The sequence below is a fragment of the Leishmania panamensis genome, assembly GCF_000755165.1.
Source record: "Leishmania panamensis strain MHOM/PA/94/PSC-1 chromosome 18 sequence".
Taxonomy (NCBI): domain Eukaryota; phylum Euglenozoa; class Kinetoplastea; order Trypanosomatida; family Trypanosomatidae; genus Leishmania; species Leishmania panamensis.
The window spans coordinates 606,520-623,303 of record NC_025863.1 but is presented as its reverse complement, the minus strand read 5'-3'; the positions used below and the strand labels follow the sequence as shown (position 1 = coordinate 623,303).

Here is a 16,784-nt window from a genome sequence, read left to right as displayed (position 1 = left end):
GGACTGGTAGAAAGAAGCAGCACACTAACGCAGCAGCAACAAGTAATTTCTTGTTCAAAGTGACTTGTACGATCCACTCCTGAATAAGAGAGATTGAGGGAGTTTTCCTGAGTTAATGGTCGCACGTGACGTAGGGGGTCCGTTTCGTCTGGTTTGTATTGTGCCAGTGCCGTTGGTGCCAAAAGACTGGACAGAAGGGAAGAGATCGATTGGTAAGTCGGGCGTGTGTGTCCAGGCGTGAGAATGTTGGCGGAGGCACGGCAAGGAAGAACAAGAGGGAGAGGGGGGTTGACGGTGAGGAGGGAAAACAAGGCATATAAACGCAAGTAAGGCGCTGCGTTATAGAGGGGGGGGGGCAGAAGAATACTGCGCTATCATCACTCACAATACAACACGGAAGCCATCAATGTGCACTGAAGCGGGGATGGACACGAGAGATATACAGGCAAGCACGCTCACAGAGCGATACAGCAACACTCCCAGGCAATTGCGGTGGTTGCGTTTTTGCCACGCCACCTTCCCCGCCGCTCCGCTCTCTCACCCCGCTTCCCATTACTGCCGATGCCGTTGGCTCAGCCGTCACTCTGTTTCAACCATTTTGGAGCACTGCGCTGAGTTTCACGTACAAAACCCCTCCTCGCGATACGATGTGTGCGTGCCTGCGTGCATATCAGTCCATCTCCGTCACGACAGCTCTCGAGAAACGGCGCTGCTGGCTTCGATTCACGCTCGCTCAGCACGGATGCACAGTAGACAGACGAGTCTTCAACGCGGAGAAAGGGGAAGAGTACGGCCTACTCCGCTACTCCGACAGACGAGATGACAGAAGAGCAATGCGCAGGGCAACTTGCAGTACTTTATCATCACCATCACATACATACACACGCACACACGCACACGCGCGCTCGTAACATACATGAAGAGGGGTGCAGAGAGAGAGAGAGTGGAGGAGAGAGCGACGCGCCGACCGGAAGCACCAGTCAGCTTCTATGTCGTGTTCTTTGTGCCTCACTTCATCTCCGTATCGGTACGACGACAAACCATCCATCTCCTTCTCCGTCTCTTATAAACAACGCTCCGCTGCGAAGGTGCGCACAGTCGCCCTCATGGGTGTCTACAGCTGGTGCGTGTCAGTGAGTGCCGCCTGCCGTTCAGTGCGCCTCTCTTCGAGCGTTCATTGCACGTCCAGATGCTTAACAGAGAATTTACAGCCCAATACCTCCGCCTCCATCGGAGCTGCGCCGGTTGCCCGCCCACATGCATAGAGGGAGGGGGGAATACATCGACACAAGGACACGCACGCGCACAGTGGATCCGCGGAGAGGGGCATCATCTACGGGTTATTAGCGTCTTCCAAAACAAAAAAAAAACGTGACCAACAACAAGACGGAGGAATCAAAATCATAAAAACATAAAAACAAAAAAAAAGAGGCCAGGAAAGGCGCCCATTTTAGACTGCAGTACGCCCCATGAGCTGCCGGACCACTCAGACAGAACGACACGCACGCGAGTGTCGAGGTGAGAGAGGGAGGGAGGGAGGGAGGGAGGGGGAACGCAGGGTAGAGTCTACGACCGAATGCGGGGAGAGGACAAACATAAACGCGAAAAAAAAAAGCCAACAAAAGAAAGACAGAGAATGGGTGAGTGTGTGTCGGTTTGCGCGGAGGTGACGCCGGAACAAGCATGCGAAACATCAACAAAACTGGAAAGAGCAGTGGCTCCATGCTATTGCTGAGACAGCGCGGCGCCCCTCTGCACCTTCTGACGGCCCACTTCATGATGCCACCACGAATTCTCTGGTGCAGCTTTACTCCGCCCTCCGTAGCCTTCAGCTTCGCACTCACTATCTGCGGATTCCTAACGCCGCCTACTCAGCCAAGACACGTCCCCATTTTCTTTGCTTTCTCGTATGGTACTACTATTGACCGTGAGGTGGGTGCACACTCACATGGCTCATCTCCTCCATCGGTGAGTGCGTCTCCTCCTCCAAGCCCTCCAACACTTCGTCCGCAACGCTAGAAGGGGTCGAGGTAAACTCCTTCTCCGCCTTCTCAGTAGCCCTCTTCTTCGGCGCAAAGCCGTTGGGAGGGGGTGGAAGAAAGTGTGTGTACTGAGAAAACACAAACAAAGGGAGAGAAGGGGATATTCAACAAGAAGAGAAGAGAATTTGAACTTAGTGGTGTTAGGGGGGATACGAGCGTTTCTTTACTCCTGCGTCTATCGCTTTCTGGAGATCCTCTGGACAGGTGCTGGGGCGCCTCCGAGGACACCTCAGCAGATAGAGGGAAGGAAGAGTGAAAAGGGGGAGAGGGTAGTGATATACAGAGCGACTGAAAGGTTAGCAGCACAGAGGTCGTGAAGGAGAGGGAAAAGAGTGCGGGATTGTTGTGTGGCGTGGTGGGGACTGACTTGGCGAGTTCTGGTGAGCACTTGTTGTCGGACGATGTGTCCTGCCCCGCTTGTGATCCTTCGCTCCACTGTTTCTACTGTGTATGGGGCCCGAGCACGGCTGATATTTGCGAAAGCGCGTAGAATTGTAGAGGCGGCAGGCAAACGGCAGAGACCAGACGTAGTCGCGCGTGCGTGGGCGTATGGGAAGAGGAGGAGAAACAAAAGAAAAACACACTTTTACTGTGGTATTCAAGCGGTTGAAGTGCCGGTGATATACAATGAAGCGTTTGGCACAATATGACTCACAAGGAGTGTCGGTTCAACCGCCGCGTGGTCGTGTGCAAGCACGCGGGCAGGTGGAGGGGGTCGCAGGGCACGGAGGCAAAGAGAGGGAAGCAAAGGCCAGTTTGCACACGTCGATGGTGTTGGTGAAGACATCAGTAATGGAGAAGGTGAAGTGGTACAGAACACCTTTGCGTATTAAGCAGAACATCCGCTGTGTTGTTTGCGGACAGCAGAGGACATTTTCACCTTGTCCACAAGCAGCCGTGCTCGCTGAGCGGTGAGCATGAACGATACGATGCGGCTGCCAGCTAAGTAGCTCGGGCCTCGACGGTACGATGCGCGCATGCCGCAAGAATGGAAAAGGCCTTGTTAGCCGCGTATGAGTAGATTCATCAGGAGCGGAGCCAGCGCTACCCACACGGCGCAGTGGTAGTGGTAATTAAACGAGCATGTAGCCTCTTCATGGTGATGTATGGGGCAGTTGATAGACACAACTTCGTGCTGCCTTCCTCGGCCAGCTTGTCAGCTCGTTGCGCGCGCTGTGCAGAGGCCTCCAGCGCATCGCAAACGCCTGAAAGGGGCAAAAAGGGCTACGAGCGAGAGAGAGAGAGAAGCAAACACTGTGGTGATCCACTCATGCGCGACCAGGCCACCCACGATATGCCTGCGCGCATCCTCACCTGGGAAGAGGTCGGTGTGGGAGCCAGTGTGCGTGGAAGAGGCACTCACTTGTTATCTTCCCACCCCCCGCCCTGAACAGCCCAACATAAACACCGACAACCTCATCCATGCCTCTGCCAGTGCCTCTCACACGAATACCTGCGGGCTTCTCTCTCCCTTCAGAATGAGACCAGAGCCGCCCGCCTACGTACAAGCAGCTGGGCCGCCGCCCCGTCGCTCGTCTCACTGCCGTCAGTCGCCTTCACTTGCAGCCACTGCGCATGCCGCGTGAGAAATGCTTTGAGCTCTGCAGGCGGCGCTTGGCGTAGCATACCAATCAATCCAACCGTGTTCGGCGACGCCAGTGGGGGCGCTTGTGAATGTGCGAAGAGAGAGCGTACGTGCTCTGCCGCGCGGTCCAACACCGTCGGCAGTGGCTCCCACGCATGTGCGGAGCTGAAGCCGTACAGCAGTGAGAGCGATGCGTGGAAGTGGTCATCCAGCGCGCTGGAAGCCGCATACTGACGAACCTTTGCACCGTCCTCTTGCACCCAGCAGCCACGGCCGCAGTCACGCAGTACCATCACGAGCGCTTCTTCGGCGGATAGACCAGCAGCGGAAGGGCGACGAAGGGCCAAGGCAAAGCTCTCTTCTCGCGCCTCAGGGGTGAGCTTGGCTAGCACACGGGAGACCGACAGCCACGCTGGGCGCAGCTGCTTCACGAGGCCTGCCGGCATCACCGTGCTCTCCAGCTCTGCCGTGCAGCCTGGTGAGAGCCAGAAGGGTCGCAATCGCACCTTGCGAGATGTCGTCGGCGCACGAAGCAACGAGAGCGGGATCGGCGTGTGTGTGTTGTCAGTTGATGTTGTCGGCGGAAGGGACGCGTCCGTGGCTCTCCACGCGCGATGGACGTGGTCGGGCGCGAGGCCAGGACAGTAGTGGATGCAGAGGTGGCCCAGCGGCACGTACGTGTCAAATGGCAGCACGCACAGCAGCTTCGCCCACCACGGCCACGCGTCGGCTGGCTGTGTGGCCAACGCCAGAAAGGGGTAGCCGATCTCGCCAGTCGGCACGGAAGACAACGCGATAACGCCACAGTCGCCTTTGTGGATGGTGAGAGTGGAGCCCCCTCTTGTACCTGTGCTGGCATCTGCTTGTCTACCAGGGGAACTCAGCCGCATAGCAGTAGGCAGGGCTTCCGGAGACGCAGTTGTCCTCACAGTAGCGGAGAGAGACTTGAACGATCTCGCGCAAAGGAGGCTTTTGATTGGCCTTCGCACACGCATCACCGGGAAGGCCCTCGTCGTGTCACTGGACTGCAGCACAGCACCGCCGCTTCGGGTGGTACGGTAAGTAGCACTGCCTTGGCGGTCCCCTGGGTTGGCGGCGGTGTCGGTGCCGGCGTCCGCTGGTGCTGATGCTTCGCTCGGCGTTGCATCGGCGCCACGTTGCTCATGCTCGGTCACCGTCTCCCGTATCCATTCTGGGTAATGCACGTTGGCTGCTCCGCGCTGTGCGTGCTTGACGGTCGGCGCCAGTCGGACCTGCATCTTATCCTCCGACCTCTCCACAAAGTACATGTAGACCCGACAAACCAGCGTGCGCATGCTCGTGCGTGCGCCAACGAGCTTCAGGATGGCGTCGGACGGCCGCAGCTCCTCTATGGGGATGAAAAAGGTGGGTACGCACTCGACCAGGTAATCCAGCATCTGCATCGGCGTGATCCAGCCACGTGCCTCGGCCATGGCGGTGTGCAAAGCGAGCCACTGGGCTGGCGTCGACGGGCGAGAGGGACGCTCCTTGCACACCGCACCAGCAGGGCGTGGTAGCTGCGCTGCAGTCGAAGGTTTTGGCTTGATGATCGCCGTCGGCGGCGCTGGGGCGTCATACAGCCGCTCGAGGTTCAAGTTGTGCAGCTGCAAGCCTGCCCCATGGCCCTGCGTCACTGCCAGCCCACTAGCACCATCGAGGCCACTGTATGGTACTTCTTGAAGCCCAGTCGCAGCCGCCAGCGCAGCTGCGGTGCCGGTGCTGGGCTCCAGCTCCCCTTCCTCCACATCGCCTGACTCACAATACTCCCCCTCCGACCTTGTCTCCTCGCCCTCGTCTAGCGAAATCGTTACCAGCCAAGGCTCTGCATCTAGCGATGCGTCGTAGTCCGCCGGCGGAGGGACGTACGAGCCATCAGCAATGTCGGACACGGCAGAGGAAAAGGCCACCACCGAAGACTCCTTGCAGTTGGTGAAAGCTGCATGTTGGTGCTCCGGCGACCACAATGAAACCGAGGCGACGGCGGAGCTCTTCCCGTGCGGCACCACAGCTCGAACTAGCGCCGTTGCATCCGTCGTGAGAGCCACATAACGACTGGCCGTGGCGTAGTTCTGCTTGAAGCACCGAGCCAGACCCACTTGACTAGTGGACAGCTCTTGCGCAATCGACTCCGGTAGCGATGCACGCAGCACAGCGATCGAAAGTGGGGTGCCATCCTCTGGCAAGAGATTCGCAATGGCTGACCACCGTGCATCCCTGATGGCCAAAGACGCGCCGTCGCGGGCAGCGTCAGTGCCTGGCGATGGAGTAAGGGGGGGAGGTGCTAGAACAGGTGTTAAGCGGCGCCGCGATCGCTTTGCCGTGGACAGCGCCGCCTCAGATTCAAGCACGCTTGTCTGCGGCGTGTGATGACTGCCGCATACACGCATCACTTCTTCCTCCAGCGCCATAGCTGCCATATCGAGGTCTACCACCGTGGTCTTGTGGTCGTCCCGCGCGCTTCTACCGACAGCAGATGTGAGGCCAGGCACGCCGGCAGCGGCGGTTGCGCTGAGCGGCGAGGTGGACGGGAGAACCCGCGCCACGTGCCACCGACATGTAGCGGCGTCCTGGCCACAGGTGAAGCGATGTGGGTGGAGTTGGACAAAAGACCGCACGGAGCCGAAAAGCTCGCTGATTGCCTCCACGTCAAGCGAGAGGGTGAGGTCTGTCAGCAGCACGGGGGAGCCATCGGCAGGCAAGGCCGCCAGTGTGTCTTCCACGAGTGCATCCGCTGGCGACAGCACTGGTGCCGGATGCCCAAAGGGCAGAAAGGCGCCGTCCACATGAACACCATCCTCAAGATGGACAATCCCCGCAGTGCTCGCGTCGCTGGGCTGAGCAGCACCATCAGCCTCCGCACTAGACGCCGCACTTAGCAGCAGCTCCTCGTAAGCCTGCAGGTAGTCCTCCTCGTCGGCCTCGGCGTCCTCCGCGTGCGTGTATGCTTGGACGCTGTAGGTGCGCGCCGTGCATGCGGTGCACCTCCTGACACCGGACGTGTGCGATGAGAACTGCGCACTCCCCGCGTAGGCACGAGTCAACCGATAGGGACAGTGATAGTGACTGGAAAAGACTCGCAGAGAGAAGCGCACCGGCATGTGGCAGCTGGGGGATTTATCGAAGGCACCATATGGGGGCACAAGAGCGGCAGCCGCAGCTGCAGGGCGGGTATCAAGGCAACCACCGCAACAGCCGGAAACGGAGGACCCTCCTATCCAGCAGTGAACAAACCATACCTTAAGAGTCCGCTTCATTCTAACCTACCACGCGTACAAGCATACACGCACAAGCTCACTGCACACTGCACTCGCCCCTTGGCGTGCCTGTGTTTACCGCTATGCGGGGGAGTCTACGCGAGTTCAGTGCTGTACGCACTCCTGATGCCTCTTTCACCTTTTCCCTCTCTCCCTATGAATGTCTTCAGGCGCAGGCAGCGAAGGTACTCTTCTCGCATGTAAGGGACGTGTGTGGCACCAACTCGAGGGCTGTCCGACGCCGGGAGCACCACCAGCAGTGAAGCAGGAGTCGTTGGCTTCTCCTCCTGCACAGATACTCGCTTGCGAGAGTTGAGCGGAGGTGAGAGGAAAGAAAAGGAAGGAAGGAAACGTGCGTATGTGGGTGTTGGCCGCGCATGCGCAATGCATCGTCGACCCTTAAGAGAGCGCATTCCCAAAGAGGCTCAGCGCTCCGCTCTTGCTGACTGCGAGAGAGGGAGAGGAAAGAGACAGGCGTGTGGTTGACAAGCGGTAGAGGAGGTGCTGAACGAAAAAGAGGGTGAGGCGTTCGTCGCTCCCCCCTTTTCCTGCCTTCGCATGACCACATTGCCCTCAGGTGGGCCTCTACGCATCGCTTCCCCTTTTTGTGTGGGTGAGCACGGATGGCTCCCATGACATCCCACACATCGCCCTGAGTGTGTGAGACACACACGCATGTGTACGTCACGGCATGCGGAGAAGAGTGACCTGATTGACCGCTGCGCACGAGTACGTGGGCATTCCCGCAGGCCTTACACGACAGAGAAGGGCAAACCCCCTTTAAGCAAGCAAAGAGGGAAGCAGCGACACCTGGATGGATATGAGCGTACTACCACACAAGCGCAGCCGCATACACTAAGATAGAGAACTGCACTTGAAACACCTCCTGACGAGTGCCTCACGTGATGCCGAGGCTACGACCGCAGCACTGTGCACCGCACCACATTCTTCACTATCATGAGAGAAAAAGAGAGAAGCTCAAGGCGAACAATACACCAGAGACTAATCCAGGGGAAAGGTGCTCGCGGTGCTGTAAGCCGTGTGGAGGTAGAGGCACTTGCATAACGCTTCGAAGTGCGCTACACTACCACCTCCACCACGAGTGAACACGAATCACACTGGCACCTCACCGTGTAAGTTGAGGAGGAAATGGGGACATCCTCGTCACCGCCACTCCCGGTCGGCACCACGGGAATCAGCCTGACCTCATACATGCCACCGCAGCGACACTCGCGCAGGTACACATGCACGCACTGCCCATCGTCTTCGCCACCGTCAATCATTACGCAAGTAAAGTCATCCTCAAGATAGTAGGTATCACTGACAGCGCCGACCTCGCGCTCCAACACATGAGAATGGGCGGCATCGTAGGCGGCCCGCAAGCACGGGTCAAGCAAAACTTCCGACGCCTCCTTCACCACGAGGAATGAGACAGGAGGTGCCGTACACGGCGCCGTCTCACCGCTATTCGCACTTGGCGTCGTCGTCGCCTTAACCTTTGCCTTGTCGGGGTGCGTGAGCAGCGCCATGCGTCTGAAAGCGGCCCGGATGTCCTCGATGGTGGCTGACGGCGACACGCGCAGCACCGCGTACGGCGTCCACTCCGTGTGGCTCCACAAGCACGCTACTGCAGACATGACGCGCGAGGGCCCCCTTTCTAGAGAAGAGGGGTAGGGGAGGGGGGGAGTATATCTCGATGTGCGAACACTGATCCACTGTGCAGCGGTGGCGTCCAAGCTTTGAAAGACGACCCTGGGCAAAGCAGCGTTCGATGAAACAAGAGGAACGATGCGAAAAAGTGGAGGAGACGGTGCAGAGGAGCGGCGAGCAACGATGCAACTCATCAACTGATGAGAAGAACACATGTTTAGATGGCATTGCACCGTCCTCGTCAAAGCGTGTGTGTCCCGCCCCATCGTCTAGTTGGCACACAGGAAGAGGCGATCGGTGAGTAGGCTATGCGCCCATCTCCTTTGCTCCGACGAAATACTTCATGCCCTATCGCGCCAGCCGAGGATGCACAATCCAAAGCACCGCACCTCCAGGTAGGAGCGCACAATGGCGCCGGCGTTCAGCATTAGTCCTCGCCTCCATACCACACACACGACTCAATTCTGCCGCTGTATAGTGGTTTCCCTCATCGCTGTCCTCTCTGCCTCCTTCAAAGCAGTAGCAAAAGGCTGGGTGGAGACGCACTCACCCCACCCCCACACTCCTCAACAACAACAGCTGAGCAAACGTACAAGAAGGGGCCCAAAATGCACGAAACGAAGGGGGGAGTAGCGCCGGAGAGGGGGAGCCCCGGAATGCACGACACAGCCGCAGTGGGTACAGACACAAGTGAAGAAGACACACGGGGAACGTTGGATAGCCCAGAGGGCACAGAAATGAGTACCTTCAACGCACCCCGCACCCACCACGCTGTCACTCGATAGCCGCTTCAGGAGCACTTGCATTCCAACCTTTACCTGCCCCACGTGTCCATCTCAGCCACGAGCGTGTCATCACACATGCGCGTTACAGCCACCAGCTCAGCTATACATCCGCTTCTACGCTGCAGCGAAACTGCGGCCGCCAAGGGCGAGTCGTCTGACGCTGAGCCGAGCCATGCGTCTGGCGGGCTTTTCGCGTCCCTCCTCGCATACGTGCCGTGCGACAGGCGCCAGACAGATTCGGGTGCACGGCATGCCTTGATCCGAGCGGGCCGCGGCCACGGTCCTGTTCGAGGGCGGAGGCCGTGGCATCCGCTGGGGGCGTAACAGGGCGTGGTCCAGGAGTGCGGCGGAAGAGCTCGACGAGGAAGTTGGCCAGCTGCAGGCCAGGGGCTCTCTGAAACCCTGTACCCTGCCTGGGTGCCGTGTTTCGCCCTGCGGCCCCTCAAGCCACAGCATTCGATAATGCGTTGCGGAGGCTCGCCGTCGCAGAGTCTGGAGGACTCCATGGTGTAAGTTGGGGTGCTCTCGCCATGCTCCCGGCGCCTGTGCCCCCATCCGCACAGGTGGGCGGATGGAAGAGATGCCGCACCTGTCGCACACGTGCACTTGGGGACTGCCAGGTATACGAATCCCTCCGCATCTTTTCCGGCCATCACTCACGCTCCGCCGGCTTCCGGAGGCGCTGTTCGGGCGCGAGGCACCATGCCAGCCGCGCTTCACAGCGCGTGCGCACAGTGCTCGCATTCCTGCAGCCTGGGGACCGTCTCAGAACGGCATGGTTGTCTGGGGGGAAAGGGGGGGGGGGCTTGCTGCCTTCATCCGCCACTTCCGTCGAGGCTCGGAGCGGAGCAGCAGTGAACCCCACGGAGTGCCACCTCGAGCTTGCCTCTAGTGAGGAGTTTGAAGGGCGTGGAGTCGGGTCTCGGTGAGGCGCGAAGGGGAGGGAGAGAAGTGGGCTGCCGGATGTTGCGTTGACTTCTGCTGGTACGTCTTCACCGAAATGCTGGCCTGCCCTCTCGCACAGAGTGGGGGTGGTTGCCATGTCTCATTGCCAGGGCACGCTGTAGGCGGGGTCCCTTCGCACTCCAAGCGGGAATAAAGCGATGCATCAATGCTTGGCTGCTCTTTCTTCCCCATCTCACGTTCGTATGGGCGTTCCCTCACAGACTGCCGCGTAAGAAGAGAGAAGGGCGGTAGTAAAGCATCGAAAGGTGGGGTTGTCCGTATCGCTGTGCCTGCCTTATCCACTGCGTAACTGAGCGACGCACTCGACGGCTTGCTTGTGTAAATCGAGCACATTCACGCGCGCCAAGACGGTACATGAAGAGAAAATCAAAGTGCAGAGCCGAAAAGAAGAAGGCACAACACCAGCAGACAAAGAAGCATACACAAACGCTGTCTAATGAAGCGGTGCGACACAAGACGGTCCCTTCACGCCGTGGCCTCTGCCGCCTCGAGCTCGCGCAGAATTTTGTTGTTCTCATCCGCGTCGCCCATGTACAGCTTGCCGACAGGGCAAAGCTGAGAGACAGGCATGTTGTTGTCCGTCTTGACCTCTAGCTCGTCGAGGAAGGTCGAAATCTCACTCAGACCACCTCGGCCAATCTGGCCAAGGTTGAAGTCCTGTGCGTGCTCGTTCAGGAAGCGGATGCACCGGGTGCAGTGGATGCAGCGGTTCAGCACAACACGCGTCTGCGGGTCAAAGTAGAAGTCCTCAACGGCTTTCTTGTCCTCGCGGTAGCGCGGGATGTCGGTGCCGTAGTTCATACTCACATTCTGCAGATCACAGTTCGTGGCCTGCTCGCAAATCGGACAGTCGTTCGGGTGGTTGATGAGGATGAGCTCCACGTTACCCTCACGGGCGTCGCGCACGAGACGGCTGTCAGTGATGATCGACATACCAGGTAACGCTACGGTGGAGCATGCGACGATGATGTTCTGAGTGCCGTCGACCTGCACCATGCACATACGGCAGTTACCGGCGACGGAGAGGATGGGGTGGTAGCAAAACTTCGGCATGGTGATGCCCTCTCGCTCCAGCACCTCTAACACGTTCTCCTCTTGCGGAATGATCTCAACCGGTCGCTTATTGACAAACATGATTGCGCGCGGCTTGTTTTCGGCGTACTGGCCCGCCGCAACCTGCTCAGCAGCAGTGTTGACCGCTGCGCGACGGTTGTACGTGCTCCCGTGTGCGATGTCCGTCATTTCCGTGTTGTACGGTGTCCCATCCGATTTGAAAGAGCGACGCGCGGCCCACAGAGACGGTGTGGAGAGCGGGGAAGGGGTGAGAGCGGCCGATGCCAGCGGCAGGTGGCCAAGCACCGTATTCACACAGCGCTTCATCAGAAAAGAGAGCAGGAAAGAGGCTGAAAATGCAAACCAATAAAAACACCCGAGCACCGCAATGGCTGCGCTCAGTGAAGATGGAGAGGGGGACGAGGTGGCCAACGGGGGAGGGGGGAAGCTGTAAAGAGCTCAAGCGAGAGTCGATACGCACAACGTAAAGAGGCGCAACAGACGCAGTAGAAGGTGAGGGTGTGGGTGTGGCACAGCGTCTGAAAGCTCCGGATCACAGCGGACTCTCGTACACCCCTCCTCTCCCTGCGTTCGTCTTTCTCAGTCACTGGAGCAGCGTCTTTTCACTTTACTTGATCCAAAAGGCACAGCAAGACTCTACCAACGCCGACGCTGGGCAGTTTTCTCGTTTTCCCTGTACCTCCTGTTTCGCCTTCCGCAGCCACAGAACGGATTGCACACGCACGCGCAGACAGAGACAGCGATACGGCCTCGGACAATAGGGTCGAGCGAGGAAAACACGCTATACTGTGACTAGTACTAAGAAGTGCTACAGTAAAAGAGGCGGTGGTGGTGGTGGAAGAACAACAGTGCTGCCTTACTGATAAAGGGAGAGAGAAGAGGCTATGATCGCTGCGTAGGTGTTGTGGACGCTACCTGATGGCGTTTTTCTGTTTCTTGCTGGCTTCTTTGTCCGCTGTGGGTTCTTCTGATGGTTGTCGATCACGCAAAACGAAAGAGAAGAGGAGGACGTTTGCTCTTGCACACTCACGCTGTCGCAGGAATCGATACATATAGGGAGCAGGGGAGTCGTGTGTTGCGAATTAGCGTGTGGATACGGATGCGGCATCGTTCAAGAAAAGGGACAAGAAAAAGAGAGAGGAAGGGGGACCAAGTGAAGTAAAGGGTGAGAGAGAGAGCCGAGTGTATATCGGTTGAGACAGACAGTCGCAGCTACTGGCGTACACCACACATGCACGCGCACACGGCCTTCACCCTTGGCAGCAGCAACGCTCTAGTCAGAAACGTACAGCACTGCTTTCGCATGTATCGCTGTACGCGCAGGCACGCTACCGCCTCTAAAAGCCATGCAGTCTTTGCTCCTCTGCTGCCGTGATTCTCGAGAGGCTCATCCCTTCGCTTCCACCTTGCATTTTATTTGCCTTCTCACGAGCTGAACACCGCGAACAACGTCGGCAGGAGGGCGTATCGTCATAGAAATAAATGAAATACGGCGTGGTTAGCTACAAGGAAGAAACAAGGTGAAGACAGTCAGCGCACTTTCGAGTGCTCCTCGCACTCTTCCCCTCCCTCACGACGCTCTCCAGAGCTGGGGTAGGATCGCTCTTGGAGGTGCCTGGGTGTACTCTCTCATCTCTAGAGAAACTCCCTGTGGTCTTTCACATATGCTTCTCTCTTACGATTGATGGGTCATCCCTCAGGAACGAAGAACAGACACACACGCCAGTGCGTGGCATCTCAGGGCCCCGCGCCCCCAACTCTGTGCGGGGTGCCAAGCAGCCCCTCCCCCGCATCCCTGCCAACGCCGAGCCGTCTCTGGTGCTGACAGGGCCATGCCCCCGCGACGTAGGGAGGAGAGGGCCGAGCGGTGTCTCGCTACGGATGTCGGCGGCCAGGCCCCTGCTGCCTGCTGGTGTGGGGAGCCCTGAGCCACCCTGAGGGATGCACCAGGCGGCGGCCGGCACAATATGGGGGCGGCGGCGAGGCGAGCTGCGAGGTGGGTGGGTGGGCAGAGCTCGAGGCAGGGGCGTGCGCCGATGGCTGAGTTGGCGCCTTGCTGCAAGGCGTGTCTAGCGCTGCTCCGCGCCACGCGGTGGGCCCGCAGCGGGGCCGGGGGTGTCGAGTGGGGGTGGGCTCGTGCTCTGCCGCAGGGGATGGACGCGTTGAGTGGAAAGATTATTTTCCCTTTGCCAACGCCGTCAGACCAGTAACCGCTCATGATGACGGAAAGTAATAACAACAGGAGGGGAAGCGACGTACGAAGGCACCGAAGGAGACAGAGAGAGAGAAGCACGCGAGTACGAGGATCATCAGGAGCAAGGGGCGGGAAAGAGAGGGGTGAGGACTGAGGACGGTGGTAGTCAGTGAAGCTGCACAGATGAAAGCAAGAAGAAACAAAAGGGGGGTAGGGCAGGAAGAGCGTATAGGTGTGTATGGAAAATGGTGTAGTGCAATGTGGTTGCCTTGCACAAAGCGGAGAAAGAGAGAAAGCGATGACGGGGGGAGGGGGGTGTCGGTGTGCCACCCATCACAGCCCTTTATTATTTTGGCGAGTGGCACCTGGCAGCCACGAGACAACGAAGATGCCTGCGTGTACGTCTGTGTAAATATATTCACGTGAGCTCTGCCGTGGCAGCTGGTGGACGAAGAGAAGAAAGGGCGCACAACAGGGGTGGGAAAGAGGGAAAGAGTCACGGCAACGACTACGGCAACGTTATTGTTCAGATCATAAAAGAGAAACTCTGGCAAGGGAAGAGGAGAAGACGAACAAGAAAACGACTGCTGCGAGGTGCTAGCGCGTCAGTTTGCTCAGCGGCTTACAGAAAACTGCAGACAACGACGCCGACATGAGGGGGAGAGGGATTGGGAAGACACTCGCGGGTGTGTAAGTGCGCAGGTAGGAGAGAAACAGGCCTGGGTGAAGAACAGAGAGACGGTGGAGCTGCAGTACTGGGATAGATGACACTGGGAGGGAGAGAGCGAGACGCACAAGATAAAGAAAGGGAGCGAGGAGAACGGGTCAAGGAAGTGGCCTCGGGTATGAATTGCACCGAAATCCCGTCGCCTCACTTGGGGATTGGGGAAGTGAGTTGTTCTATCGGTCATGTACGAGCGCTTGTGTCCATGTTGAGAGGTGAAGAGGGGACAGGAGTGGGACAGCACAACCGACAGTTTTCTCCTTTCTGATTTCCTGTGATTCGCGATGTGGGGGAGAGGCGTCCATGTGCACAACCAACAAATCAGCAAGATGTCAGCCAGTGGGAAAAAAGAGAACGACGCTCACGCCCGGGTTGGCAATCTGCTCATGCACAGCAGAGGCGGGAACGAGTGCGCGTACGTGGTGGTGGTGGGGACGTAGGTGATGGCGTTGCGGATGATGTACGTGGGCACACACCAAAAATAGGAAGGGGGAGAAGAAAATGCATGTGAAGAGGACGAGGTACACATGAGAAAGGGTCTTGAGGGGGTGAAGGAGGTGCAACAGCTTCGGCGGAGAGTTCCCGCTGGCTTCATTCCCCTCATAGCTGTACGTTACCTTCACACCTTCACGCCAGCTGCGAGGAATGGGGGAAAACTGCCAAAGAGAGCAGTGAAAGTACATTGAAGAAGGGGAGTGATGTGCTACATGCGCATTCATGCATGCCTCCGCGCCTTCCACGCGACGTCCTTGTCGGAAGGTGATACCATTAAGGCGGAAAGTCACTTCCCCACTCCTTTTCGTGAACGGCAGAAGGCGGCTGGCAAAGTCAGCAGTCGAGGGGAGAGAAGAGGAGTACAGTCGAAGCGTCGGTGTGTCTGCGCGTAAACAGACGCGACGTCCTTCACTCGTGCGCCCCTTCCGAGCCCCCCTCCCCCCCTACCCACCTCCCCCTTCAAGCTAAAGGGGGGAGAGAAAAGGCAGCGTCCAACGAGGGGAGTGGGCACACCCCTACCTGGGCGTTCCCTTGCCCTTCTCCTGCTACAACGGTGTTTTTCCTTCAGGGGACGGGGAGGAGCTGCTGAGGATTGGGGCCCTGTGGCGCGCCAGCGCAACACAGCAGAAGGAAATAAAATAACGCCGCAGTGCTCACATCTCCTGTGGTCCACTGCGGTACTCGACAGTGAGGTGCGCGTAGGCGAGCCACCACAGCAAAACGAGGCCGAGACCGTACAGGTACCACACACGACAAGCGCGCTGGCGCTGCCAACGCTCCATCTTGCTGAACTCACCCTCGCTGATCATGCCGTCAACGCAGTTCAGCATGAGAAGAGAACACATCCCCACAGTCTCAAACCCGTTGTCGAGCAGCATCTCGTGAAATACTGGCATGTGGGCGGCCCCCCAGGGGATGGCAAAGGACTTGTACATATTCTCACGGAGAGGGTAGATCATGTTAAGGCAGTGCTGCTCGCGAGCAAGACTGCCGAGCACAGGTGTGTTGAAGCGCACAGAGCACCACCACGGCAGCTTCTCGTAGTCGTACTTATCCGCTGCGTGCAACACTGTGTGGCTTGGCGAGTCCATGACGCCCCATGAAAAGGGCTGAAAGAAGCTCTCGACCTCGCGTGGCTCCCAGCCCTCGTCGTCCTCGTGCTCGACGGGCCGCGTGCACTTGAGCCGCTCCCGTGGTGGTACCATTGTGGAGTAGGGAGCACCACTGAGAGGGGTGCGGCCCTCCACCAACACCGACTCGTGTTGGCTGCATAAGTCGTCTACCTGCTTGAAGAATTCGGGGTGGGCAAAATGTCGGAGTGGGATGAGGGTGACGGTGATATCGGTGTCTGGGTTGTGGTACGTGTGGGCGATCGATAGGGCTACTCCGTTCTGGCAGACGAGGAAGTCTGTGATCGACTTGCTGCGCCATGGGGCTGTGTAGCGGAGTCGTGGTGCGTAGATAAACTTCTTGGGTATCTCTGAAGCACCTGCCACGGCTGACGATGGGGAACACGCTGGGCGGTCATCACCGGCGCCGCTGACCGCATTACCACCGGCAGCAGCAGCAGTGGAGACGTGGCGAGCGACGCACGACGGGTAGCTTCCGTGCAACAGCGCACGCACGTCGTCTTGCGTACCGCATGAAAGTTTCACATGCGTACGCTTGATGAAGGCGCCGCAGCGACGAAGACAAAGCATCGCCCTTCTCTGCGAGAAGAGCAGCCGCTCGGGTGCAAGAGCCCAACCTCAATCCTTTTCTCAGGCACAAGGCCGCGTACGAAGAGAGGGCGGAAAAAAGAGAGAGCCGATGTAGATACGAAGGAAAAAGGGAGAGAGGCATGCAAGCTATTCGGCAGAGCAAAGCCGGTAGAGCAAAGGGGCAGACGCGGCTGCACCTTTTTCTTACTCCTACGTAATCCACTAAACTTGCTGGGACTCGGACATGTGAGTGCATGCACACGCGCGCGTGTAGTAAATGGGAGAGAAGCCGAG

At 58.2% G+C, this 16,784-nt stretch overlaps 4 protein-coding genes across 4 annotated transcripts, besides 2 other annotated features; all 4 read right to left on the bottom strand.

Annotated features, from left to right (window-relative positions):
* Positions 1 to 3,515: 3,515 nt before the first annotated feature.
* Positions 3,516 to 6,035, bottom strand: LPMP_181460 (hypothetical protein; the record flags this gene model as incomplete). The annotated part of the gene is made up of 1 exon (XM_010699678.1): positions 3,516 to 6,035. The coding sequence occupies one exon, from the start codon at positions 6,033 to 6,035 to the stop codon at positions 3,516 to 3,518; it is 2,520 nt and encodes an 839-aa protein (XP_010697980.1).
* A 1,946-nt stretch (positions 6,036 to 7,981) lies between these two features.
* Positions 7,982 to 8,539, bottom strand: LPMP_181450 (chaperone protein DNAj, putative; the record flags this gene model as incomplete). The annotated part of the gene is made up of 1 exon (XM_010699677.1): positions 7,982 to 8,539. The coding sequence occupies one exon, from the start codon at positions 8,537 to 8,539 to the stop codon at positions 7,982 to 7,984; it is 558 nt and encodes a 185-aa protein (XP_010697979.1).
* Positions 8,540 to 9,374: 835 nt separating this feature from the next.
* Positions 9,375 to 10,391: a repeat region.
* A 377-nt stretch (positions 10,392 to 10,768) lies between these two features.
* Positions 10,769 to 11,683, bottom strand: LPMP_181440 (NADH:ubiquinone oxidoreductase 78 Kd subunit-like protein; the record flags this gene model as incomplete). Its single annotated transcript, XM_010699676.1, has 1 exon — positions 10,769 to 11,683. One exon carries the CDS (start codon positions 11,681 to 11,683, stop codon positions 10,769 to 10,771), a length of 915 nt encoding a protein of 304 aa, XP_010697978.1.
* Positions 11,684 to 13,094: 1,411 nt separating this feature from the next.
* Positions 13,095 to 13,542: a repeat region.
* Positions 13,543 to 15,443: 1,901 nt separating this feature from the next.
* On the bottom strand, positions 15,444 to 16,490 carry LPMP_181430 (hypothetical protein; the record flags this gene model as incomplete). The annotated part of the gene is made up of 1 exon (XM_010699675.1): positions 15,444 to 16,490. One exon carries the CDS (start codon positions 16,488 to 16,490, stop codon positions 15,444 to 15,446), a length of 1,047 nt encoding a protein of 348 aa, XP_010697977.1.
* Positions 16,491 to 16,784: the final 294 nt, after the last annotated feature.